The sequence below is a fragment of the Gigantopelta aegis genome, chromosome 5 (assembly GCF_016097555.1).
Source record: "Gigantopelta aegis isolate Gae_Host chromosome 5, Gae_host_genome, whole genome shotgun sequence".
Lineage (NCBI taxonomy): Eukaryota > Metazoa > Mollusca > Gastropoda > Neomphalida > Peltospiridae > Gigantopelta > Gigantopelta aegis.
The window spans coordinates 32789404-32817281 of NC_054703.1; the positions used below are offsets into that span (position 1 = coordinate 32789404).

Sequence of the window (27878 nt, forward strand, 5' to 3'; positions counted from 1 at the left end):
TATCTTGATGCATACTGGAGAAATTACGATCATTAACAAGACGAAGGCTGTTAGATATCAAACTGGGTAGAGAGGTGTTTGAAAGTTCATGAGTACTACTCACATTTTCACTTGATCTCTTGTTGTTGCTGTTTTTTGCTTGCTTTTTCTTTCCTTTTGTCATTTGGACATTTTATGGCTCATAGTAGGTGTCTTGTCTACCACCATACCAGACATAGAACACAAATATCAAACTAGCTTACAAATAAATCATATTTTCTCGGAGCTCTGTTCCGCGACATCGCTGCAGCCGCCATCTTGTCACGCCCACCTACGGAAATTCAGCATAGGGAACATGGAATACACGTGCAAAGCGTGCAAATGAAGCGCTTTGTGAAAAAGCAAGTTATGGGCACTTAGCAGACCTTTCGCTTTCGCCCTAATTTACGTCCAAATGTAAGCATGTTTTCTCCATTAGAACTAGTCGACAGTGTCAATGACAGTGGATTTTAATTCATTTATGGGTTGCTTAGACCCACTTTCGTCAAAATGGAACAATACCATGCGTGACATTATGGACTAGCTAATATAATTGACATTCAGAAAATAATGTCGAAAATATCGTCTGACCCTTAAATTCTTTTGAGTAGTATATATATATAATTAACAGGAGACATTGTAATTCTGTATGACTGAAAAAGAAGCAAAGTTCAAGGAATATGCATACATATTTAACAGGTGACATTGTGTAATTCTGTATGAATCAAAACAGAAACCAAGTTCATGGTCATTTAGTGAAACTCCATATTTTTAATACTGTTTACATAATTTATATGGATAATAAAAGAACAAATGTGCAAATAATGTAATATCAAATAATTGTGAGTTTGACTGTGGTGTGTTTGTGAACCTATACCACACATATATTTGGACTAGACGTGTATTCTGGCACACAGGGTTGAGTTAAATATGGCTGGGGTAAGAGGTAATATGACTGTTTTGTGTTCATTGCAAGATAAATAATAGTTTAATAAAGTGTAAATAAGTAGCTTTATAGAAATAAATACACCAAGCTGAGACAGCCAATAACCAATTCAGTTATGAATGCTATCCATAGTTGTACCAACTCGGGGAATTGACGTCGCCTGTTGGCTTGATTTGCTTTCAGTTTTCTCACCTCTAAGAAACTTGAGTAATGCATCTACCTACAAAAATAAACAATGCAATTTAATAAAAAACGTACCTACAAAAGCCCCTAATAACATTACTATTTAATACACTGCAACTAAAAACGTAGCTAAAAAAAAATAACCTAAAAAAAAACCCACAAAAAAAATAAAAAAAAGATAAAAAAAGAAGAAAAAAAGAACTTCGAAGAAACAAACAAACAAACATTGCTATATAATAAACATGCAACACCCATTTTCATTTCAGTTCAAGTTATTTTCGTGCTTGTATCCAATTACGGCTCAAGCACGCTGTCCTGATACACACCTCAACTTTCTGGGCTGTTTGTCCAGCACAGTGGGTTAATTGTTAGTGAGAAAGAAGAGGGTGTAGTGGCCTTATACCTACCCATTGAACCCTTAAGAACTCACTCTGGGTAGGAGCCGGTACCGGGCTGCGAACCCTGTACCTCACAGCCTGTAATCGAATTGCTTAAACACTGCGCCACCAAAAACAGCCATTGCTCTTTAATATACATATACATACAAAGATATAAATATATTAAAAAAACAATAACAAACCAAAACACAGACAGACACACACACACACACACACACACACACACACACATACAACACACAAACACACACACAAAAGCAAATACACACGCACACAAAAACAAATACACGCACACAAATACACACACACACAAACACAAATACACACACACAATACACGAATACACACACATAGAAACACATAGAAGCACACGCACACACACAAATATACCTATAAAAACAAACCGATCCACAATGCATACATTTTCCTACATCTGACACATATTTGGTCTGATAGTTGTCCAGTTTACTCCTAATATTGAAATGTAAAGGCACAGACCCCCAATTTCAGCCCGTAAAAATGGGTAACCAAGTTTAGTTAATACAAAAATCTGTAACATATTGGGGTAAGGTTATAATAGAGAGAGGTTAAAGTCTAAGATGTTTAAACGGAAAAAAAAACCCGTCTAAAATAACTAGAGCTTATCTCGATAACCATTATTTCTCAAACGAACGTGCGTTTTTTTTAAATTCTGAAAAATGCATTTATTACAAAATCCTGGATGATCAGAACCACTTCAGGTGTACAACAATAAATATTCTACTACTACAAATTTAAATTATGAAAAACGGATTTAACAGTGAAAAATATGTTGTACAGTTTAAACACTAGGGTATGTCACTTTAAAATTACTGATTACAACAAACACTCCAAGAAGAAATCGTATATCCTATCCAAAACCAGCCAACTGTTTCAGATAGGGATGGGCTTTTTTCTTCTTGCAACTTGAGTGTTGTCGGAATCATATATGATTAAAGGTGCTAGTCTAACTGGCAATAATGGCAGTTCCCACCAAAGATATTTATTAATTTTTGCTTTGAAACATAAAGTATATTTTTCGAGGTATATCTCTTTTGAAAATTACAACTAAATAATTCCATTTACTAGTACCGGTATACCATTTGTATTTTAAGAAGAAAACGTGAGTGTATGACACGCATTAACTAGTGACGTCATTGTTTTATGCGTACACATTCAAGACACCATGTTTACCCGGAATTCTTTGCGTTTAACTGACAAAAGAGACAATGATGGTACCATTCTAGACTTATTCTAGAATTATTCGGTAAATTCCTCTTGTTTTCCAGTGCCCTGTCTTTGAGAATTATCATTCTTGAGTTAATTATGTTAAGATTAGGCGCGCGATCGATTAAATTGTAGTTATTTATTACAAATAAATGTGAAAATAACGAAATATTGCAGTTTCAACTTGGACAATCAGAGAATGGGTCCACTGATGTGGTTCGTTTCTACGACGCAAGCACTAACTGAGCTGCCCCCCCCCCCCCCACACATAAACACAGTGCTTATGGTTTGAAAAATAATGGTGAGGAATAAACAGCTGTCCTTAATTTATGTCACATTCACAGAGATGTTGAGGAAAATAACCGGCCGCAGCGGTTAAGCCATCGGACTACATGCTGGTAGGTACAGGATTCGCAGCCCGGTACCGGCTCTAACCCAGAGCGAGTTCTTAAGGGCTCAATGGCCACTAACTAACTAACCCACTGTCCTCGACATACCCAGATATCTGAGGATAAGTTGAAATGAAATGAGGAAAGAAGTTAGTTATATCGACGTGTGATTAGGCGAGCAGTTTTTCACCCACGCTGAATTCGTTTTGAGGGAATATACGTGAACAGGGGCAATTGTTTTTATCATTCATTCATTCATTTCAATGCTTATATCCAATTTCTGTCCTAGATAAATAAACTGAATGCCACTTACCTTTGGAAAAAATATATTACATTGCGTAGATGTTGTACCAGTAATGATGAGGATGCTGATGACACTGAACGAGACGTTGGGATTGTTATCATTCTGGATCAGTGACACCGGCAGGCCCACTATAGACAGCAGGATTACAATGTAGATGCACAGCGCGATCGGTTTCGAGTCGTTCATTACTGTGATATTCACCTGCAGGTATGGACATATATATATATATATATATATATATATATATATATATATATATATATATATATATATATATATATATAGACACACACTCACGCACAGACATACAGAGAGAGAGAGAGAGAGAGAGAGAGAGAGAGAGAGAGAGAGAGAGAGAGAGAGAGAGAGAGAGGGGGGGGGGGGGAGATTCGCCACGCGTATTTTTTAATATGGAAAATATCAACCGAGTCTATGTTAATCGGTATTTGTCGAGGCCCCCATGACGTCACCATGGTCGTTAAGAAGTTTTATAATTTAATTTCAGCAGGCACATTTCACCTTGCTTCGCAGTCCGAATTGGACGTAGAAATGTTTGTGTTTTTACAGTTTTTTGGATCCGCCTTAGACTACTTCCTTCGATAAGCCTTTGTCGGGAATACTAATTCATTAAGATAAGCCTTTATGGAGAAACATGTCGGGAATACTAATTCATTAAGATAAGCCTTTATGGAGAAACATGTCGGGAATACTAATTCAGTAAGATAAGCCTTTGTCGGGAATACTCATTCATTAAGATGACGACTTAGATGACATTACAGGCGCGGATACGAGGATAGAATGTTGTGTAACCCCTCCTCGAAATTTCAAGTGCCGCGAAAAAAATTAAATGTTTAGCAGGTGAATACAATGCATTTATTTATTTATTTTTACTGGTGAACGTAATATCTTGCTCAGCTTGATAATTTTGCACTAGCTTGGTCATGATTTTATATTGAGGGGTAGGCTACCCATACGTGGGCAGGGCACCTGTCCAACACTGTCCAAGTCGTGTTATGAAACAACAAGTAGTTTGGAGGTGGGGAGTGTACGTTTCAAGACTGTTATACAGGCCCACGGAGTATATTTGAAAATGGGGGCAGGAATGGGGTGAATGCCTAGATGAAAATGCATGTATTTTTTGGTCCGAACCTTCGGGGGAGGTGTGTGTGTGTGTGGGGGGGGGGGGGGCACATGCTTCCCCAAGAACATTTTTTATTTAACGTGTTAAAATGCGCTATTTCAAGTCTTCTGAAAAGAGTAAAAAGGAAAAGTTTGTGTTGTGCAATGACGTCCGCAGCCCTGGCTATAAGCGTCCTTTTAAATGCTACTAGTTGATTACTAATGAAATGGAAAATGAAGCGAAACTACTAGTATTTAATATTTAATTATTTTAGTTTTTAAGAAAATCATTATTTTATTTTTACAGATTTATATTGTAACTTTATTATTAAGGTTAGTGGAAGTGTTACTTTTTCAAACAATGTTCTGATTTACTTCCTATATGTGAACTGTAGACGTAACTTTCTTCAGCCATTCAGCAATCGATAAAATTTAGGTTAGACATGGGATACACCACACCAATACAACACATACACTTTAAGAAATAAAAAACGCATAATTTTAGAGTTAATAAAAAAACGTGATTATTCCATTTTGTTTCGTTTTTGTGACGTCCGGTGGTATAGCTTGGGGTGAAGTGACGTCAACTCCGTCTAACGCCTCTATGCACAGTGTAAACAAATGCTCTAATTTACGACAAGGGGCTTCGCTTTCATCAACCTGACTTGTAAAGCAACATAAATGACTTGATAGTATTTAACTAAATATATTTCAATTTGCATCAATAGAACGAAATGGAGCTATAGTATTTTACTCTATTAAAAACTGCAAAGAAACAAATGCATATTATTAGGCCTATTGGTAGGGTACGTTCAAGTAAAAGCGACCACTCACGATACCCAAATGATAATTTTATTTTCTTTGGGACTACGTAGTTGGTCAGTTTTGTGATTTTTAGATGGGAAAGTCTACTTAATCAAGGGTTTTACTTGAATTGGTAAACTTGGTCTCACATATTTTATGATACTTTTTTGTTTTGTTTTAAAGATAAGTGTGACAATTGTAAAAATATCAGGAGACGAAGCTTGAAAGTATGAGAAAATAAATTAGAGCAAGGTATAATTTTAACATTCATCTGTGGAAATGTGGAATTCAAGCAATTTTCAAAATGTTTTTCTCAAATGCAAGCACTATGATGCCATTTGACACATTCAAGGGATTTTCATTATGACCACTCAAACACTTTTCAAATGTGTGTAAGCGTTGGGAATTAGTTTGAATTTCATCAACAGATCAGCTTTCGATTACACAATTGGTTACAATTATATCAAAATAAGAACGATTTAAATTATAGGGACCATCCACGTGTTGTTGTGCGTTCAACCCATCGGTGCTAGAGAAAGTATTCAACCAATCGGGTAGTTCGACACAACCATTCGGTCAACAATATGCAAGTTTGACTCGGGACTTCGTTTTTGGTTTGAGCATTGCGGTGTATGTGACCCTTCCGATTTTGACCAAACGAGATTGTACTATTTAACCAAACGTACTAGGGTGACACTCCATAATTGACGAATGCATTCATAGTCATTGAACAAAAACATTTTAACACCAACTTTACATTGAAGCTGCCCAGCGTTCAGAAAAAAATCCCCGTTAAGCACTAGTGTATTTTTATGTAAGGATATCCAAAATGACATTATTGGAATTTGACTTCATTTCCATAAAAAACCCCACTGTGTTACATATTCTTACATCATTTTAATATCTAGAATTGGCGGACTGGAATTGTATTAAGCTTCAGATTATATGATGAAGAGATTATTACCCTCGTGTGTGTTGGTATCGTCAATATCATATATTAGTTATACAAATAGTATATTATTCTCTCGAGAGGCTCGCATAGTACAATGTTTATTCCTAATGCATGATATTGACGATAGTGAAAAACACTCATATGTGTGTGTGTGTGTGTGTGTGTGTGTGTGTGTGTGTGTGTGTGTGTGTGTGTGTGGACACGAAAGCAAACACCAATCCCAACATATTTGTATCAATTCACGTAAACAGGATGAATAACTGAAGTTAACATTTCCCCACAGTTGATTATGGGCTTTTATAATCGATCGTCACATTGGTAGAGCTAGACCTCTCAATATTCTATTATAATCGACCATTGAAAGATTACAAAATGTGTGTGAACCCAAAATAAAGTAGGACTTACACGGCTATGCATGAGTATTGCTTTTGGCCGGCTAGGATCGATCACTGACCACACGACCATGATGAAGAGGTTGACGGAAGTGAACATACCGATCTTCATATACAAGTCTCTATCCTTCAGCACCTAGGAAACAAAGCGCAGGCATCAAGAAGAGAAGTCGTTTTATGTCAAATGCTAATTTGGTAACAAATGGATGATACAATAATCCGTTAGTGCTGGATGTGCTCATCTTTCGCGAACACCAGATATCATCACTGTTTTGACAGTGATTCATGAGTGCATGCCATCACAGCTGTATATACAGTTTGTTTTGTTTAACGACACCACTAGAGCACATTGGTCTATGAATCGTCGGCTATTGGATATGAAACATTTAGTAATTTTGACATATAGTCTTAGAGAGGAAACCTACAATATTTTTTGCATTAGTAGCAATGGATCGTTTATATGCACTGTTACGTGATAAAGTGCCGAATTGCAATAAAAAAATGTTTTTCAAATTTCCGATTCCAAACTACTCTAACATGAATTTGTCATATCTTTTCATAAAATTGTTGATCAATGGACTTTTGAAATTTTCAAATATACTGCATTTCCACTAAGTGCCGTTTTGAAATAAACTGCCTTTTTCAACAGAAAAATACTTTCTTATCATTTCAAAATCACTGTATGTCTTTAACTGGGGGTGACGAACAATTTCCGATTCCAACTTTTATCAATAATAAATTAGAAACAAAAAAATTTGAGTTTATTGCAAAAGGACACAAAAGTGTTGTTTTGCAATAAAGTGCAGAATTGCAATAATAATAAAAAAAAAAAAAAAATTCCACTTCCAACTTACTCTAATATGATCTTTGGGCTCAAATGAATACCCGCAAACCAAATTTGGCATATCTTTTCATAAATGTGTTGATAAAAGAACTTTTGAAATTTTCAGTTAATGTGCCGTTTTGCAATAAACTGCCCTTTTCAACAGAAAAAGACTTTCTCCTCATCTCAGATATAACGGAATGTCTTTAACTAGACATGGGAAACAAAATCCCATTCCAACTTTTATCAATAATAGCATACATTTTTTATTTTGTTTAGTTTATTGCAAAAAGACACGCTAATGCATTTTTCCAAAGTGTCATTTCGCAATAAAGTGCCGAATTGCAATAAACTGCCTTTTTCAACAGAAAACGACTTACTTATCATTTCAAAATCAGTGTATATCTTTAATTGGGGATGGCGAACAATTTCCCATTCCAACTTATATTAATAATAAATTACCAAAAAAAATATTTGAGTTTATTGCAAAACGACACGCTAATGCATTTTTTCAAAGTGTCATTTCGCAATACAGTGCCGAATTGCAACAAACTGCCTTTTTCAACAAAAATCGACTTTCTTATCATTTCAAAATTACTGTATGTCTTTAACTGGGGGTGGCAAACAATTTCCCATTCCAACTTTTATCAATAATAGCATACATTTTTTAAAAAAATTTTTGAGTTTATTGCAAAAAGACACGCTAATGCATTTTTTCCAAGTGTCATTTCGCAATACAGTGCCGAATTGCAACAAACTGCCTTTTTCAACAAAAATCGACTTTCTTATCATTTCAAAATTACTGTATGTCTTTAACTGGGGGTGGCAAACAATTTCCCATTCCAACTTTTATCAATAATAGCATACATTTTTTGTTTTTGTTGTTGAGTTTATTGCAAAAAGACACGCTAATGCATTTTTCCAAAGTGTCATTTCGCAATAAAGTGCCGAATTGCAACAAACTGCCTTTTTCAACAAAAATCGACTTTCTTATCATTTCAAAATCACTGTATGTCTTTAACTGGGGGTGGCGAACAATTTCCCATTCCAACTTTTATCAATAATAGGATACAATTTTTTTTTTTTTAAATTTGAGTTTACTGCAAAACGACACGCTGGTGCATTTTTTCAAAGTGTCGGTTAGCAATAAAGTGCCGAATTGCAATAAAAAAATATTTTTCAAATTTCCGCTTCCAACCTACCCTAACATGATGTCTGGGCTCAAATGAATACCACCGAACCAAATTTGTCATATCTTTTCATAAAATTGTTCATCAATGGACCTTTGAAATTTTCAGATATACTGCATTTCCACTAAGTGCCGTTTTGCAATAAACTGCCTTTTTCATCAGAAAACTACTTTCTTATCATTACAAAATCACTGTATGTCTTTAACTGGGGGTGGCGAACAATTTCCCATTCCAATTTTTATTAATAATAAATCACAAAACAAAATATTTGAGTTTATTGCAAAACGACACGCTAATGCATTTTTTCAAAGTGTCGTTTTGCAATAAAGTGTCGAATTGCAATAAACTGCTCTTTTCAACAGAAAACGACTTTCTTCTTATCTCATAATCAGTGTATGTCTTTATCTGGACTTGAGAACAATTTCCCATTGAATGTATGTATGTGTGCAGGTAGTTAGGTAGGTAGATAACATATTATTCGTTTATTATTATTATTATTATTATTATTATTACGAAAAATGGTTGATGGAGGAAGGAAAGAAGAAAGAAATAGAAAGAAACTAAAGATAGAAGGAAAGAGATATTCAATTTAAAGCTTGAATTATGAGAACGAGAACTGATTTAAATATAGAAAGGTATACAATAGGATGTCGGAGAAAGATGGATGGGCAAAAGAAGGTATTCAAATTAATGTTTATTAAATAGAGTAAGGAATGTACTAAGACTTTTCTACCAAGATATATATATATATATATATATACACACACACATATATCTGTGTGTGTATGTGTGTGTGTGTGTGTGTGTGTGTGTGTGTGTGTGTGTGTGTTTGACAGTGTGTATTTTTTTATCTACATATGTATATATAGAGAGGATTCATTAAGAGTGTATGTTTAATATGGAAACCATTAACCGGGTGTATGTTAGTCGGTATTTGTTGAGACAAATACTCATCAACTAGACAAGGTTGATATTTTACATATTAATAAAATATGTGTAGTGATTTCGATTAATCCTACAACTTCTAAAATAGGATTTGCATTCGATATGTAGTAAACGACTCCACTAAAGTCGCCTTCATCAGCAACATGACGTCATTACGATTAGCACAAATTAGTTTGACATCATGCATTTTAACTAAATCTTATGAAAACGTTAGCACATGTCTACAGATCTTTTTGTCTTGTAAACAAATTGTGCTCTGACAGCAACAGGTTATTACCTAAAGTCCATGCATATTTGCATATCATTATTACATACACTAAATTATCACATGGGTTTATGACATGGGTACTTATAGGATACATATATTCTAGAACGTCTAAACAATCGTACATTCTTAAAATAGGTGTTGTATTTATTCTCTACTTTGATGACAAAACGTACAGTTCTCATAATTCATATTCTTTGACTTGTAAGCAAAGGTGTTGGTCGTCAAATCCAGTTCGATTTTCGTTAATAAGAACGTGGAACAACTCTCTTAGCCTTTCTGATATGCACACAGATGCTAACTTATAGGTAGCTGAAAGTGATTGGCAACTTTGTGCTGCATATCATACTTGTGACAAACTGCTCAATATATAAGTTAATTCTTGGTTTATCATACATACTGGGGTTTTATTTTATTTTTACATAAAGTACAGGTGATTACAAATACTACATTTTTGGGTTCACAATTCAAATTCGGTCGCATTTGATATTCAAGTTTGGTCTGCTGATTTTTGAAAGTCACCTGCTATTTAAGTAACTAATGAAGCCTACACCTGGCTTTATTACAAGTAGCAAAAGAACCAATGTTTATTTGGGGTGGTTGGGTTTGTAGGTTTATAGGCTTCATTTGCCTCGTGTTTTTTGTTGTTGTTGGGTGTTGTTTGTGTGTGTGTGTGTGTGTGTGTGTGTGTGTGTTGATATCGTGAACATCATATAATACGAAAAAAAAAAAACTGTATTGTGTAAAACCTGCATATCCTTACACACAACATGAACCAGTAAATGGTATTTTCAGAACGCCGAACAACTTTAAATGTAAAGTTGCTATTGAAATGGTTTGTTTGATGATTATGAACGTAAACGACAAATTGGAAATTAGATAAATTGTGAAAGCATGTGAAAATTGTCATATTATGTTAAATATTTTAGCCAGCAACGGTTCTTTAATATAAAAAAGTTACAATTTTTTTTATGAATGTATGCATATTTCTATGTATGTATGTTTGTATGCATGTTTGTATGTATGTATGCCTGTATGTATGTATGTATATATGTTTGTATGTATGCATGTAATACATATGTATTATGTTAAATATTTTAGCCAGAACCGGTTCTTTAATATAAAAAGGGAGAACAAGTTTATGTATGTATGCATGTATGTATGCATGCACGTATGTTTGTATGCATGTATGTATGTAATACATATGTATAGTATGTATGCAATGTATGTAAGTATTTACATGTATATAATAGTATGTAATACATATATATATATATATATATATATATATATATATATATATATATATATATATATATATATATATATATATTATGTTAAATATTTTAACCAGAACCTGTTCTTTAATATAAAAAGGGAGAACAAGTTTATGTATGTATGCATGTATGTATGTATGCATGCACGTATGTTTGTATGCATGTATGTATGCAATGTATGTAAGTATTTACAGGTATATAAGTATGTATGTAATACATATATATTATGTTAAATATTTTTAGCCAGCACCGATTCTTTAATATAAAAGGGAGAACAATTGTATGTATATATGTAATACATTTATGTGTGTATGTATATATGCATGAATATATGCATCAGTGTGTGTGTGTGTGTGTGTGTGTGTGTGTGTGTGTGTGTGTGTGTGTGAGGTTTGAAAATTAGCAGTCGCCCGTGGCGACCTATGTAGGCCAAGGGAGACAAAGAATTTCACAAAGGTAGTCCGTTGGGCGACCCCGTCCAAATATTACTGTAATAAACAATAAGTATATCGTCGAGATATCTGAGGTACAAAAGAGGTGTTTTACTCGATTTCTTCAAAGAAGCCTCTTCCCATTCGGCGACATTGATAGATACAAAATGTGGACTAAAACGTTTGCCCATAGCACAACCACACATTTGCTGATACATTTCTCCATCACACTCAAAATCATTTCGTTTTAGGCTTATTTCTAACAGCTCAATGATGTGTTTATCTCGTCTGTTTGGATCTGGGTACTTAACAAATGCACTCTTAAATGAATCAATGCCCGCAGCAATACCTATGTTGGTGTTGGTGTACATGGAGTCAGTACCATTCTATGTATGTATGCATGTATGTATGTATGTATGTATGTATGTATGTTTGTATGCATGTATGTATGTAATACATATATATAGTATGTATGCAATGTATGTAAGTATTTACATGTATGTAAGTATGTATGTAATACATATATATTATGGTAAATATTTTAGTCAGCACCGATTGTATGTATGTATGTATGTATATTTGTGTGTATGTATGCATATACGCATGAATATATGTATCAGTGTGTGTGTGTGTGTGTGTGTGTGTGTGTGTGTGTGTGTGTGTGTGTGTTTGAATATATGTGTCTCTCTGTATCATGGTTGAAAATTAGCAGTCGCCCGTGGCCAAGGGAGACTAAGAATGTTACAAAGGTAGTCCGTTGGTCGACCCCGTCCAAATATTACTATAATAAACAATAAGTACGTTTTTATGCTTTCTAATATGACACATCGTATATTTTGGTAAAATGTTTTTGTTGTCACACATTTCTTTTTCTCTTGATATGTTTTTCATTAGTGGCCTATTATTGTAGCATTTACAATATTCTAATTAAATGTATCTGTCCGTGCTTCGTCTATAGGAGGACAGCCACTCCCAAGAAAATCCTTTACTGGAAATGTTACCCCATCTTGCATCGCCACAAAGATGACTCCCACCCCAGACTAGTATATATACTAAAGCATGTGCAATTCTATCTTTACTGTCTTTGTACTGCATTTTTATTACATCAGAGATAATGCAAGTCAAGCTGAATACCTTGAATGAGATTTAATATGTATAATTTGTAAAGAAACATTTTTATTCATGGTGGATTTCTTTCTTCAAAAATTGTTGTTTCAGTTGTTGTGGGTTTAAAACTCAATAGCATGTTTTTTTTATATAAATTTTAAGTTAATTCATTATGAAGTTACATACCAAGTCATTGGTTTCCTTTTGAAGGAAACGGATTATATACAATGAACGCATGACTATTATTCAACAAAGAACATTCTAGTTTTGAATTTGCCTGTGCAGTTAAATTGCAATGTGATAACTGAAGGGCTAGTTAAATTTGAGAAAGGACAATAACAGGTTTCTTCAATTAGCCCTGCTAGCGACCTTATGGTTTTCGTACTAATTTGCAACCCTGCTGTATGTATATAATTGTTTTGACAAAATCGGGTAACTGAATATAAAGGTATTGTGAAACTACAATGGTATGTATGTATGTATGTATGTATGTATGTATGTATGTATTGATGTATGAATATCTATATATTGTATGTATGTCGAGGTTGACTATTACATACATAGATATTAACGCACTGGCGCAGGGGATAATTAAATCCTTTCTGGCCTCAAAAATTGTCTTATGCCGTTGCTGGGACTCGAACCTGTGGCACCGATTCGCCCGCAAATTGCAAGACTAACCACGATACGCTCTGAGCTATCGAAGCTTCCATAAAAAGGAAGTGTCTTTAACTCAACCATATGCATGGGGCCTACAATCTACGCGGTCGATCCCGCTAACGTGCATGAAACAGTGGGCAGACCTGGCACTGGCTAGTATGTATTGATGTATGAATATCTATATATTGTATGTATGTCGAGGTTGACTATTACATACATAGATATTAACGCACTGGCGCAGGGGATAATTAAATCCTTTCTGGCCTCAAAAATGGTTCCATGCCGTTGCTGTGACTCGAACCTGTGGCACCGATTCGCCCGCAAATTGCAAGACTAACCACGATACGCTCTGAGCTATCGAAGCTTCCATAAAAAGGAAGTGTCTTTAACTCAACGATATGCATAGGGCCTACAATCTACGCGGTCGATCCCGCTTACGTGCATGAAACAGTGGGCAGATCTGGCACTGGCTAGTATGTATTGATGTATGAATATCTATATATTGTATGTATGTCGAGGTTGACTATTACATACATAGATATTAACGCACTGGCGCAGGGGATAATTAAATCCTTTCTGGCCTCAAAAATGTATGTATGTATGTATGTATGTATGTATGTATGTATGTATATATGTATGTATATATGTGTGTGAATGTATGTATGTATGTATGTATTGTATGTATGCATGTATATAAACACTGACAAAATCGGGTAACTGAACATAACGGTATTGACTGCAATACTAGTGCTTACATAGACATTGTACTAGTCAGAATCTGTTCTGATCATAAAGTGACTGTGCTTATTTGATGCGTAGGTATGTACGTATTAAATGTGTGATAGTCTGTCATTTTTTGGATCGTTTTATCCTAGCATGCGTTCCATGCAGACATGTGACTATTAATATTGTTTTCTATCGACGTCGCCAATAGATTCGCCGTATCTCATACCAGCTGTTATCCTTTTCCCATATCGTTAACCAAGCATTTGCTCAACTTCCATCTCCAATTATCCGTCTGATTTCTGTAATGATACCACTGCCTCTGTCAATGTGTCTTATTATTCTTAGTACACTAATGCCCATTGGTGGATTTGGCATCAAAGCTGGATCTATATACACCTCTGGTAAACCAATGGAAGATGTTACTCTTCTAAAAAAAAGAGAGAAACATTGTTTAATCGGTAAATTGAATCCGGACATAAGGCCACACATTGGCGAATAATTTTGTCACGGAAAAGACTTGGAAGCAAAGGACCACTCTCGTCTTGACTTCGAGGCACATCTGGTGGGTGGTTATTATCACTTGTAGTTTGTGCCAAGTGTGCATCTGTCACATTGCTTCCAGTGGTCTTGTTTTGTAACAGACATCTACGTGGATTGTGACAACTTTGCTCACTTAGTAACTGGTTATTTACATCCTCTGCTTCATCGTTATCAGTGGATTCTGTATGAGTGTGTTCGGGCGTCTGGCTATCAACTGCGGATAGGCGTTGCAGAAAGTTTGTGACAGAACATTGTAAAGTAATGCTTACGTAATGCTCGCCACTTTCTTCGGGGTAATATCCTAAAGTGAGCAGAGGTATCTCTGGATCAAAATGTCCACTGTTGGATATTATTCTTGTATATTCATCGCCCTGAGAACTTACAACCAGGAACTGGCAGTTGAATTCTCTGGAGAGAGCCAACAGAGTAAAATGATCACCAAACGTGGTTTTCTGTTGCATTCTCTGCACATATTGGTGAACCGATTTTTCACCCAGAAATTCTTCATACTATTCCCCATTATGCTCAATATGCTCAACTGCCACTGCCCGTATCTGATCTCCCGTTCTGTGAATACCAATTCTTTGCAATTGGTCTGCAGCGGCATCGAATTGGCAATTCCCATATGCAATAGGATCCTTTACAATGACATCTCTTTGGTTGTTAAATAGTCTTTCATGGCTAATCTCAGGGAGGCTTTCAAGTACAGGAATATCTTCTTCCGATTGTCTGTCTGCACTAGTCTCAATCACCAGAGGAATGTAGAATTTCCTGCGATGAAGCTGCTTTCTTCGAATATCTTTAAACCTAATTTTAGAAATTTGCTGTCTTGTTTTTTCTTCCTCTGTGTAAGGCTGGTTATAAATTCAACAGAGACCCACTGCTTTATAACCTGTTGGTTTGGATCTTTGAAGACAACTTTGTACCTAGAATACGACTTATTTCTTCTCAGAATTTTCGCCAAGATAACTGTGCGTTTTATAGGTACTCGTAATTTTGAAGTAGGGTACTTAAGGAGCACCCTTTCACCTTTTTCATAGATGGAACACGCAAACTTCTTTGAAAATATGCTTCATTTGTGCAGCACATTTGTCAGAAGCCACGTTTGCTTTATTTCGCACTTCGTCCGCCAATTGAACATGTTTTCCTCTGCCAAAATACACGCTGAAAGGACTTTGGTAACTCAAAACCTCTTTTGACTGACTGTTGATTGCCTCAGCGATGTATGTCAGATTTGTCACCCAATTGTAACCTCGTCTACCCTTTTTCAACATGTCATATCTGATTTTCTGTTTGATGGATCTATTTACTCGCTCCACCTTGCCCTGGGACTGAGGATAATAAGGGCGACTGTTGATAATTGTGACCCCCTTCTTAGCCAGAAACGTGGGTAATGTCCCTCGAAACTCTGGCCCATTATCACACTGAATAATTTCGGGGTATCCATGCTGTGTGCAAATGCTTTTAATTGCTTGCTGTACACAGGCAACACTTTTATTTTCCAAGGGTTGTAGAAATACAAAGCGAGAAAACACATCAATGAATGTCAGTATGTATCTGTAGTCTGACCCTTTTGAATGCACAGTTTCACGCCGCATGTCTATCAAGTCCATTTGCACTCTTTCAAAAACTGTATCTGCCCTTATAGTTTGTAAGGGGGCCCTGTTTAAAAAACGTGCGTTTACACGTGTGTGTGTGTGTCTTGTCATCTTGTAAAATGTGTCTGATCTTTTTTTCGCTGATGCCAGTGTATGTATGTTTCATGTCATGAATTAAAGTCCTAGTACAGGAACCTTTTGATTTCTTTAAAAAAAAATTCGCTAATTTGTTCAAGTTATTCTTGGCTAGAACCTTCTTGTCCTGATAATAAATATGTTCTTGGCCTTTGCTATCAGTGCCCAAAGCTAAATCTTCCTTGTACCTACAAAACAGAATAATAGCATTTTTCTGTTTCGGTGTTCTATCTTTCATTGGTGTTTTAAAATCATGTTTTAGAATCAACAGCCATGTCTTATGCGTCTCTTCGTCCAAAGGTCTCATATTTGACAATACTTTAATACACAATTTATCAAACAATTACTGTGAAAATATAGCCTACAACCGTTTAACAAAACACCACTATATGTCTTTACTAAACAGTTAAAACCGCAAAAATAAGCTTAATAATATCACAGAACTCTGTTTAGATAACAAATATTGAAATGCAATTGGTTAACCACACCTTGCACTGCAACCGCTGCTAAAACAAACCACACAAATAGTTGGTTACAACAACACAATACAGTTTAGCCGACACTTTTTCAACATTCACAACAACAAAAAATGGTTAGCAACACCATACACCATTTAACCAACGGTTTGGAAACACCTCACACTATTTAGCCAACAGGTGTGAAAAGTTAAAAGATTAGATGGTTGACGATGTTTCACACTGGATAACAAATAATTATTAAAAACTCCTCACACTATTTTTAAAGCAATAAAATATAATTAGTGAGAACAAAGATTTCTTAAACAGAAATACTGGGTTAACAACACCTCGAACTGTTTAACTGTTAATTGTGAAACAAAGTAGTTGCATACCACTATTTAACAACGATTGTTATAAGTGAAATGGCTAATATGACCTCACAATTGAAAGTATTTGTGAATAAAGAAGAAATAATTGGCTACCTCACACTATTTAGGTAATAGTTGTGAATTATAGAAATAGAAGGTCAACAACGCACCTCACACTATTTGTACCATAATTATTACAAATGAAATAAATAGGTAATCACGCCTTGCATTCTTTAACAAAGAGTTGCTAAAATAACAAAGATTTTTTAAACACTAAAACACTCTAACCAACCAGCAATTGAGAAACACAAAAAATAGTCGTTTATCTTCACCACTTTACACTAGCAAACAATTGTGAAAAAAATACAGTAATAGTTTTTCAAGAACACCCACACTAATCAACCACAAAATCAGAAAAAAGAAAATCGTTTATCAACAACCACACTAACACTACAGTAGTGGTTGGTTAACAATATCCACACAAATCGAACAACAACTGAAAAAAACCCGAAAGAAATAGTCGTTTATCAAACTAGCAAATTGCTGTGAAAGTAATACGATAATAGCTGGTCAACAACACCCACACTAATCAACCAACAATTGAGAAAAATATATATAGTCTTTATAAATAACTAACGCTAAAAAAAATCCGAAAACAGTTGGGAAAACAAATACAGTAATAGTTGGTTAACAACACCCACTCTAATCAAACAACATCTGAGAAACAAAAAGAAATAATTCGTAACAACACTTTACACTAATAATTATTAAAATGAAATATTTGAATAACATATAGCAGGCTGTTTTAGTTATTAAAATGATGCTTAATGCAAGAACACGTCTTCTCTATTAAGCTCCTGGAAAACAAGTGAACTGATAATGATATGTCAAGTGCGTTTCATCTTTTACGATATTACATAAATTAATATAATGTATGCAGATATATTTCAGGATGAATACCACCAAATGAAATCCCATACACGACAATACTCACATACGTGGCTAAAACTCCAACACACACACACACACACACACACACACACACACACACACACACACACACACACACACACACACACACACACACACACACACACCTTCAGGTGATTGCACTCAACCAAAATGTGGCGTACCGTCAGAGTACCCTGACAGTACTCACACTGAGGTTGAGGAACAGTCTTCAAGATAAATGAATGAGTCATGTATGCATGACCGATGCCAGCATGACATAAGACTATTTCATCCTTCCTGCACTGTCTATAGGAAGACTGCCACTCTCCCAGAACTAGCTTGACAGAATGAAGCCTTTTCACAACCGCACCATTCCAAGCATGTTGCCAAGTTAAAAAGATAAATGGGTTAATACTATGTTCAAAATCAATATACGGCACACCAACACTGGGACGAGGCAAATCCAAAGCAGACTTGGCAGCTGAATCTGCCTTTTCATTACCCCTGATGTCAATATGGCTAGAGCACCCAACAAAAGACAATATGTTTATTGGCAATGGATCAAAAGACACACTTTCATATTACCATCCCAATTAAGGGATGGTCCAGCTTCATATTGCGTAAAGTTTGGAGACACGAAAGTGAGTCTGTAAAAATAATAAATTTGGATCCAACAGAGAATTTTCCACTTAATGGTTTCTGCCAGAGGGTACCGAGGTTAAAATTATGTGCCCTAAAATCTTGGAAATTAATGGATATGTTTTTAATGTTTAGATAAATGATAGTAAAAGAACAGCTGTTTACAATTGGTCATGTGCTTGAAAGGTAATGTCCTAACCCTAATTTCAAAACATTTCAAACCTATAACCACTTAGATGAGGCACTCACATCTGTTTTGTTTTTATTACCTACCCTAAATATGATTTTCTTTCAGAGACAGTAATTTAGTTTTTCATAATTTTATACCCCAAATTTTAGCAAAGCATGGGCATTGTTCTTCATCCACATGTCATCTTATATGTAACTTTATGCAACTTTCTAATAGAAATCAAATAACAGTGTCAAAATTAAATACATTATTTACTACTTTTCTTAATGTACATTGTACTGCTATACTTTTAATTTTATACTTTGTTTAGTCACACTGATTTTGTTTTTATTCATTGTTTTTGTGTTTGACATATTGCTGCTAAGGAGTAATTTAGACTTGCAAGACTTGGGATTCAGTTTGACTCCACCCATCAAATAGTAATCCTTAATTGCTCAGTTGAGTGTACAAGTTTCTGAATAAATATATTTACCGGTACTAGACTGCATGGCGATTAATATGTAAAGACCCTCTCTTTGAGAAAAAAAGAAAATGTTGGGAAGTATTCTCATAATATTTAAAAAATTGTGCGAACTGCAATCTGTGGTTTAGTTTCATGTTAAAATGGTGTAATATATAAAAATAAAAATAAATCTTTTTTTTTCATACATTTTTTTAATAAAAAAAAAAAATTCTATAATTATTATTGTTTTGTAGGCATGGGTTGTCTTATAATATTTGGTACTATTTTTTATTTGCCTATGCCTCTAGAACAGATAAATGTTTGTGAGTACATTTTGTGCTGACAGTAGGATAACTACTGGGGGGGGGGGGGGGGGGGGGGAGATTGGGTTGTGGTGGCCAGAAGCTTCAAGTTTGATTCCCAACAGTTGTCACAACACATGAGTTTATAATTTATTTAAACACTGTACTGTACTGGCTTAATTGGCAAATATTTTATAGGCTGTCCATCGATCCTACTTTTTGGTACTTTTTGGTCTTTGTCCTATTTTTCCTACTTTTTCTTCAAAATACTTAGTTTTTCTTACTTTTTTGTTTGAAAATGCCACGAATTCCTGTTAAAGTGTGCATATTCCTTGTGTTATTATAAAAGTCAACAGTTATGGCACTTATTTTTATTTTTCTTGGCAGCAAAATATATCTCCCAATTTGTGGCACCATATAATCTCAACATATTAAAATTACACCCTCAAAGCCAACGTTTGCGAAAAAAAAAATATGTTTCAGCCCACGACCTAACTCGGCATGTACAAAATAAACATGGACTCTTGGAATCTAAAAATAAACCTTCTCAGCAGCAGCAGCAGCAGCAGCCCCTAAGATTGTTACATTTATTCCACATGATCATGTCGGGGCCCAAACTGCTGAGGGATGGTAAGATCTTCCCATCGCCTCAACGCACCATCTGGCTCTACAAACGATGGTAACCCCTCTACGACATCATTGAGGCAACCGTTCGAGTGAAATTTGTTCAAGGAATGCCCGAGAATTTGGACAAGGATTGTTATTTGGATACCAAAGTCAGAAATCTCATCGTGTTGGACGACCTGATGTCTACAGCTGGAAAAGACCCTCGCATCACCGACCTGTTCACGGAAGGAAGTCATCACAGAAACCTCTCGGTGATTACTATCAATCAGAACCTCTATAACAGCAAGGACCTAACACAAAGAGGAAACTGTCATTACTTGGCACTGTTCAACAACCCCATCGACAAGCAACAAGTCCTAAACTTGGCACAGCAGATATATCCTGGAAATACTCGTCATTTGATGCAACGGTTTGAGGAAGGTACCCACAGGCTCTACGGACATCTCTTGGTGAACTTGAAACCGACCACGCCCGAACATTGGAGACTTCGACGTAATGGTTTAGAGACAGGGCCGTCCGAATGGTATAAAAGCACGAACGTAATGGCGAATGTCTCAGAAGAGTTTCAACCACCGTCAGAGAAAGAGCTCTATGTGCAAATCATGCAAAGGAACGCATTCAAAAGAAAACTACCAGGCATACCCGCCTACGAATGAGACGACGACGAAGAAGAAGATGAGGTAGAGCCCTATATGCGTGGTCTGGTCTTTAAAGACGGGAGTGACTTGCAGCGACATCTGCGATTTAAAACATGCGAGGAGGGAAATGAAGAAGAGCCGTCGTCCGATCTGGAAAACAAAGGTGTACGTCTGATGATCGAGCGTGAATTCGACATCAATCGTGACTATCTTGAAAGCAAGAGGAAACACTACGAAGAAAAAAACATGTCCCAAGATGTCATCGAAAGAAACATGAAGACTTTACAATTGAAGTTATTTAAAGACACGTAATCTCGCTTCCTGACCTATATACATTACTTTGACAAAGGCCCTAACACGAGGAAAATTCTACAGTCTGTGAATCACGACAGAGATCTGAGACCTCAGATTCGTTCTAAATTAAATCAGTATCATTCCTGGATCAGCGAATATTTGGACGAACTAGACGACGACGATACCGATGGTGATGATACTGATGATGAGGATTTAACCACTACACCAATGAGGCCGATCATATGTGGGGTACAGCAATGTCTCGGGCATTTCTTGTGACGTCACACCCCACGCCATCCATAGCGTACCCACGCTATCTCGAGGTTAAGACGTGTCTGGGCACGCTCTGGTATGAATCCAACGCCCCCCCCCCCCCCCCCCCCCCCCCCCCCCCCCCCCCCCCCCCCCCCGGATGTTCGCCATCTGCCAAACCCCTTAACCCAGTTACGGTTCTCTACGCCGTGGAATTTTCCCCGGATGTTCGTCAACTGCCAAAGCCATTCACCCCACGCTATCTTGCCATCTGATCCGTCATGAACAGCTTCCTTACCATCTGTTTCCTGTATAGACCCCCGACAGTTAACACAGTCCTTAAACCGACGTTACTTTTTCTTCTGATCCGTCATTAACGACTTCCTCACCATCTGTTTCCTATACATCAAAGGACACCAACAGCTGCCAAAGCTATTAACCCCGTTAAAGTAGCGTCTCCACGCTTAAAGGTCAGACAGCTGCATGACCCAGAGGTCAATGTACTGAACCCCCACGCTTAGAGGACATCCAATCAGAAGAGGCTACGCCCAGGTGACCTAGCTCATTTGCATATTTTGGGGCACAAGTGACCCTGGTACTACTGACATGTTATACGGCCCAATAGTGTGCGTGTAGTACGTGTTTGGGGGTGGAGCGGCGTTGGTGTGTTTTCTACTCTGTTTGGGATATTTGTAGGGATAAAACAATTTACAATCCTCTCTTTTTTTCTCTTTTTATAATATGAACATAAAAAGGGGCAATGAATTAGGGCTCCCTAACTCTAAATCACCCAATGTTTTCCTGGGGGCAAAATGTTTAAAAAAAAAAAAAAGGAAATAAAATTGAAATAAAATAAAATAAAATAAAAGTAAAGTAATGTAAGATAAAATAAATGATATATCATAAACTGAAAAAAAGTAGTAGTAGTAGTAGTAGTAGTAGTAGTAGTAGTAGTAGTAGTAGTAGTAGTAGCAGCAGCAGTAGTAGGAGTGTTTTCAGAAGTAGTAGCATCAGTATCAGCAGCAGCAAAAGTAGTCGATATGGGATATTTTTTGCTTCATCTGAAAACGTACATAAATCGTATTCAAAAACTATTTTTAAAAATCGCAACAACCCCCCCCCCCCCCCCCAAAAAATAATAATAAAATAATAATAATAATAATAATAATAATACAAAATAATAAATAATAATAATAAATAAAGCCCATTGTGAATTAGCTACCTGATTCCGTTCCGTTCCGTTCCGGTCCGCGTTTTACAAACACCCGCGAAAAGTGACCGTCGTCAACCTTAAGACGAATTGGTTATGTGACGTGCCTGAGGGTAAAACGGATAAAATATTATTTAGATATGGCACCATACATATTATTATTTTTTTATTTTTTTTTTGCATATGTTATTTTTTTTAGTTGACCTTTTGACAAAATTATTAATATTATCATTAACTGTATGATTAATGTGATGATTCGAGTGTTTTATGAAAAAACATCCACATTTAATTTTATTCAATATCATTCTCAGACACTATTTTTCTGAATATGTACAAATGACAGCAATGGGCACCAAATAATTTGTAATACAAATGGCTGGAAAACGCATAGGGGGGGGGGGGGGGTAAATCATTTCTATTGGAGGCAGGCAGATTTTTGCCCGAATTAAACAAAAGTGCCCGAATCTGGATTACAACGTTTATACCTATAAACATTTCTGCCAAACAGTTACAAATCTATATTAGGCCTATAGGATTGCAAACGAACTGCCACGCATTATGACATGGAATACAACTAATATCGTGAGTAGAATGATGAAAACACATGGTGCAAAGTGTTCAGAGCAGCTGATTTTGCTCGATATTCTCTAATGTTTTTGCCCGATTTTGCAGTTGCCTCCACCCCCAGCTCCCTGTCTCATACGCTTGTGTTGGGGACCACCATCTACTGTGGTAATCTCGATTGAGATTCAAAACTTCTACTGGCGTCGTTTGAATCTCGACGGCGAGGTAAATAAATCAGCACTGGAAATTTTACAGGACGGATTCTGACACTAATATCGAACGTTCGTAAAAATCCAAACACCTTTTGTCGGCAAATATATGTTCCTCCAATATGATCGTTTTTTTTTACATATCTGACAATGTCAAGATTAGTAAATTTCGAAGCTTTTAATCCTTCTGACGTTCAAAGTGACTCCATTTTTTTTAAATGGCTGAATATCATCCTATTGTCTGTTTTAAAGATTGTTATTATTATTGTGTACATTCCACCTATATTGGCGGTCCATTTTTTCTAGTGAAATTGTATGTTTTGACTTGCATCTTATATGAGTCACTTTGCATTAATTCTAAACATTAAATAAATTTATATAAATAACTGGAAAAAAACAAAAAAATATATATATAGTTATTTATTAGTAGTTGGACTATCACATAGTGAAAATATATACAATTAAAAGCACACACTTTTATTACATTTTTATATATTATACTGTGTGTGTGTGTGCACACGCGCATAAATATGAACAAAGCTAAAAATGTGTTTTTCATGGGACCAAGAAATATATATTATCAGACACCAATAATACAAATAAAAATATTAACATGTATAATACATGTATCAAAATGTAACTGAAACTTAGTTTTTAAAAATACATGGGTTACACCCAACAGCCACTGCTACACCACCCCACCTCCTACATCCCCCCCCCATTTGATTTGATTTTGAACTTATTTTCGTGCTTATATCCAATTAAGGTTCAAGCACGCTGTCCTGGGCACATACCTCAGCTATCTGGGCTGTCTGTCCAGGACAGTGGGTTAGTTGTTAGTTGGTTAGTCGTTAGTGAGAGAGAAGAGGGTGTAGTGGCCTTACACCTACCCATTGAGCCCTTAAGAACTCGCTCTGGGTTGGAGCCGGTACCGGGCTGCGAACCCTGTACCTACCAGCCTGTAGTCCGATGGCTTAACCACTGCGCCACCGAGGCCGGTCCCCCCCCCCCCCCCCCATTGCTATAAATGCATATAAACACCAATAATGCAAATAAAAAAAATTAAGATGTATAATACATGTATCAAAATGTAACTGAAACTTAGTTTTTGAAAAATACATGGGCTACACCCAACAGCCTCTGCTACACCACCCCACCCCCTACATCTCCCCCTTAGCTATAAATGCATATAAATACCAATAATGCAAATAAAAAAATATTAGCAGGTATAATTCAAAATGTAACTGAAACTTAGTTTTTGAAAAATACATGGGTTACACCCAACAGCCTCTGCTACACCACCCCTACATCTCCCCCTTCTGCTATAAATGCATATAAACACCAATAATGCAAATAAAAAAATATTGACATGTATAATTCAAAATGTAACTGAAACTTAGTTTTTGAAAAATACATGGATTACACCCAACAGCCTCTACTACACCACCCCACCCCCTACATCTCCCCCCCCCCCCCATATGCATTACATGGATAATATCAATCAGTATAACGAAAATGCCTGCCTAGCCTGCCTGCGAGTATATTAGTGACTGCCTGTCACCTATATCCGACCGGTCTCGGTAGCGCAGTGGTTAAGCCATCGGTCTCCAGACTGGTAGGTACTGGGTTCGTATCCTAGTCAAGGCATGGTACTTTCAATCCAGATACCGACGCCAAACCCTGAGCGAGTGCTCCGCAAGGCTCAATGGCTAGGTGTAACCCACTTGCACCGACCAGTGTTCCATAACTGGTTCAACAAAGGTCAGGATTTGTGCTATCCTGTCTGTGGGAAGCGTATATAAAATATACCTTGCTGGCTATCGTACAAGAGTAGCCTATGTGGCAACAGCAAGGGGCGGCTCCAGATTGTTCTGTAAGGGTGGGTGAGGGGAGGTGGGGGGGGGGGGGGGCGCAGATGTGATGTCGAAATCCGAATATGTGCGCCGAAGGCGCACGCTTCTGTTTGATGGGTTGAATGACTTTCCCAGAAAAAATTTGAAATGAAAGTGCCGCAGATACGATACCCTGAAATCTGAGAGTAAAATATAACCTAGCAAAACTACAAAAGTGCATATCTGTCATGATTAGGGTGGGAGTACGAACCATGCGCCCCCCCCCCCCCCCCCAGCCCCTGGATTCGCCTATGACAGCGGGTTTTCTCTCTCTCCTACTAACACTAACCACTGTCAGGAAACTGACAGAGTGCTTTAACATTAATTGAAAATAGATTTAACCAACCAATCACCCTATCTGTCTATATAGGCTAGTGTGACGGTACATGCTCTTAAATTTGTTTCGCCTGTGGCGATTTTAATTGTGTTAGAGGGCCGTGTGCAGTTTCATTGCCCGTAGCCCAGGTGGGCAACTTGTTACGTAATATTTCGCGCGATCGGGCATTCCAATATGCACTTAGTCCAGCTGTGGAGGCCATGTGGCGAGTAGTTACGTAATACCTCTCCGAGTGCGGTTTCGACGACCGTGATTTGGCGACGATGGCATCAGTAAGTCTGACGATCAGAGAGAAATATACCGACTCTAGTAGAGTTGGAATATGAGATGATACGTGAGGTACCGCCTTGTACCCCCAGGCAAAATCCTGATTTATAATAAATAGCTAGTGTTTTAGAGATATCGAGGAGAACGAATTAGGAAGGCTCCAGGGGATCACGCACGTCGTCCACTGAACGAAATACATTAGTTCAGACGGGACTTAGGTAATTATATATTTTCTGCTCTGTGTATAACCTTGATGTGATTGATGTGACTTTAAATATTTTAATACTGTATTATACCAATATTCTTTAGACAGTGTCTTCGGTCATCTGACGAAGTAAATCGTAGACTTCTTGTTCTAACATTATATGAGTATTTGGTAATATAAAGCTTAGCCAGTTATCCTAGACGACCTAGGTACACTGTAGGTTATTGTCTTTATTGTGATCGGTACCAGTATTAATTCTGTGTTACAAGGTTACTGAATGAGTAGTTAGGGGTAATTAAAAATTAACCCGTTAGGAATAGAGCTGTAATTCCTTTATTAATTAAGTTCCCCTGGAAGCGTTCCTAAATTATCACACGTTACTGAACGAGTAGTAAGGGTTACTTAAAAATTAACCAGTTAGGAATGGTGTTGTAATTCCTTTATTAATTAACTTCTCCTGGAAGCGTTTCTCAATTATCACACGTGTGGGTGTGGTGTAACGGTGAAGTGATTCGCATATTGTGTAACTAGACACCTAGAGATTAACTAATTAAGTGATCAGTTCTGGGTTGTTATTATTGCTGTTATTAATTAACTACTACGGCTGTACATTTGTCAGCGTAGGATAATACAGATTCCAAAGTGTATTGTGTTTTGTTGTGTTTCTAGTGAGCTAAACGTCCTATTATAATATATACTTTATATAAGATCGTATCTCTGATCTTACCTAGAGACGAGCCATACTAGGGTTTAACAGCCTGTTACAGAGAGATCTAATAGATATACAGTTAGGAGAGATATTTTGATAATCGTGTTTTATTCAGTTACGGGTATTATAGAATCCCCGTGACAGCTAGTGAAATTTTGCACACATTTGAGATTAATACCCAACTAGTGGTCCACACTTTACTACCCTCAAGGTTCGCCTCTGGGGACCTGTCGAAGTGGTTCCATTAATCATTCTAATGACATAATATTGTATGTGTGTACAAAATTACATACTTCTTTCCAAAAGTGCATACAGATGGCCTTTTCTAGCCACTAGACTAGTTAACATCGTTTTATTTTGTCAAGTCGTCTGGAAAGATCATTTATTTTTTTGTTATGTCTGTCAGGTTGTACTGCGTCAAGGGAAAGTGTGAAAGAAGGAAAGGATTGAAATTCAGGGGAGAGATGTAGGGGTGGGGTGGTGTAGCAGAGGCTGTTGGCTGTAAAATGTCCAGTGCTGATTTATTTACTCGCCGTCGAGATTCAAACGACGCCAGTAGAAGTTTTGAATCTCAATCGAAATTACTACTGTAATTCCGTTGCGCCATACTCAAAAATGTCTTTCTGGCAAAAACCCTGGTGACCGACACTTTTAGTATTTAGAAATACTTGTGGTTAAAACAATATTATAAAAGGAAATAGTATACGCAAAAGTCAACTCGGTAAAATAAAAACATACCGACCTGTAAACAGCGTTGTCTGCATCTTTTTTAACCGAGGTCAAGGTTGATAGACCAGTTTTTTAATTAGAATGATGTCAGTAACAAATAATAAGAGGTATTCGTAACTCAGCGCCCGGTCACTCGCCCTTGTCAAGG

General features: G+C 36.6%; 1 protein-coding gene across 3 annotated transcripts; it reads right to left on the reverse strand.

Annotated features, from left to right (window-relative positions):
* Positions 1-769: 769 nt before the first annotated feature.
* Positions 770-27878, reverse strand: LOC121373816 (gamma-aminobutyric acid type B receptor subunit 2-like). Of its 3 annotated transcripts, XR_005958134.1 has the most exons (5): positions 27744-27878; positions 22831-22925; positions 6764-6886; positions 3493-3684; positions 770-1184 (listed from the first exon to the last, which is right to left on the reverse strand). XR_005958134.1 is itself a non-coding variant. In XM_041500592.1 (4 exons), exons 2-4 carry the CDS (start codon positions 6860-6862, stop codon positions 1074-1076), a joined length of 402 nt encoding a protein of 133 aa, XP_041356526.1. In that variant the 5' UTR covers positions 6863-6886; positions 27744-27854; the 3' UTR covers positions 770-1073. The 3 variants fall into 3 exon arrangements, 2 of the variants coding, with proteins under 2 accessions (XP_041356526.1, XP_041356525.1); XM_041500592.1 differs by lacking the exon at positions 22831-22925 and having other exon boundaries at positions 27744-27854; XM_041500591.1 differs by lacking the exon at positions 27744-27878 and having other exon boundaries at positions 22831-23139.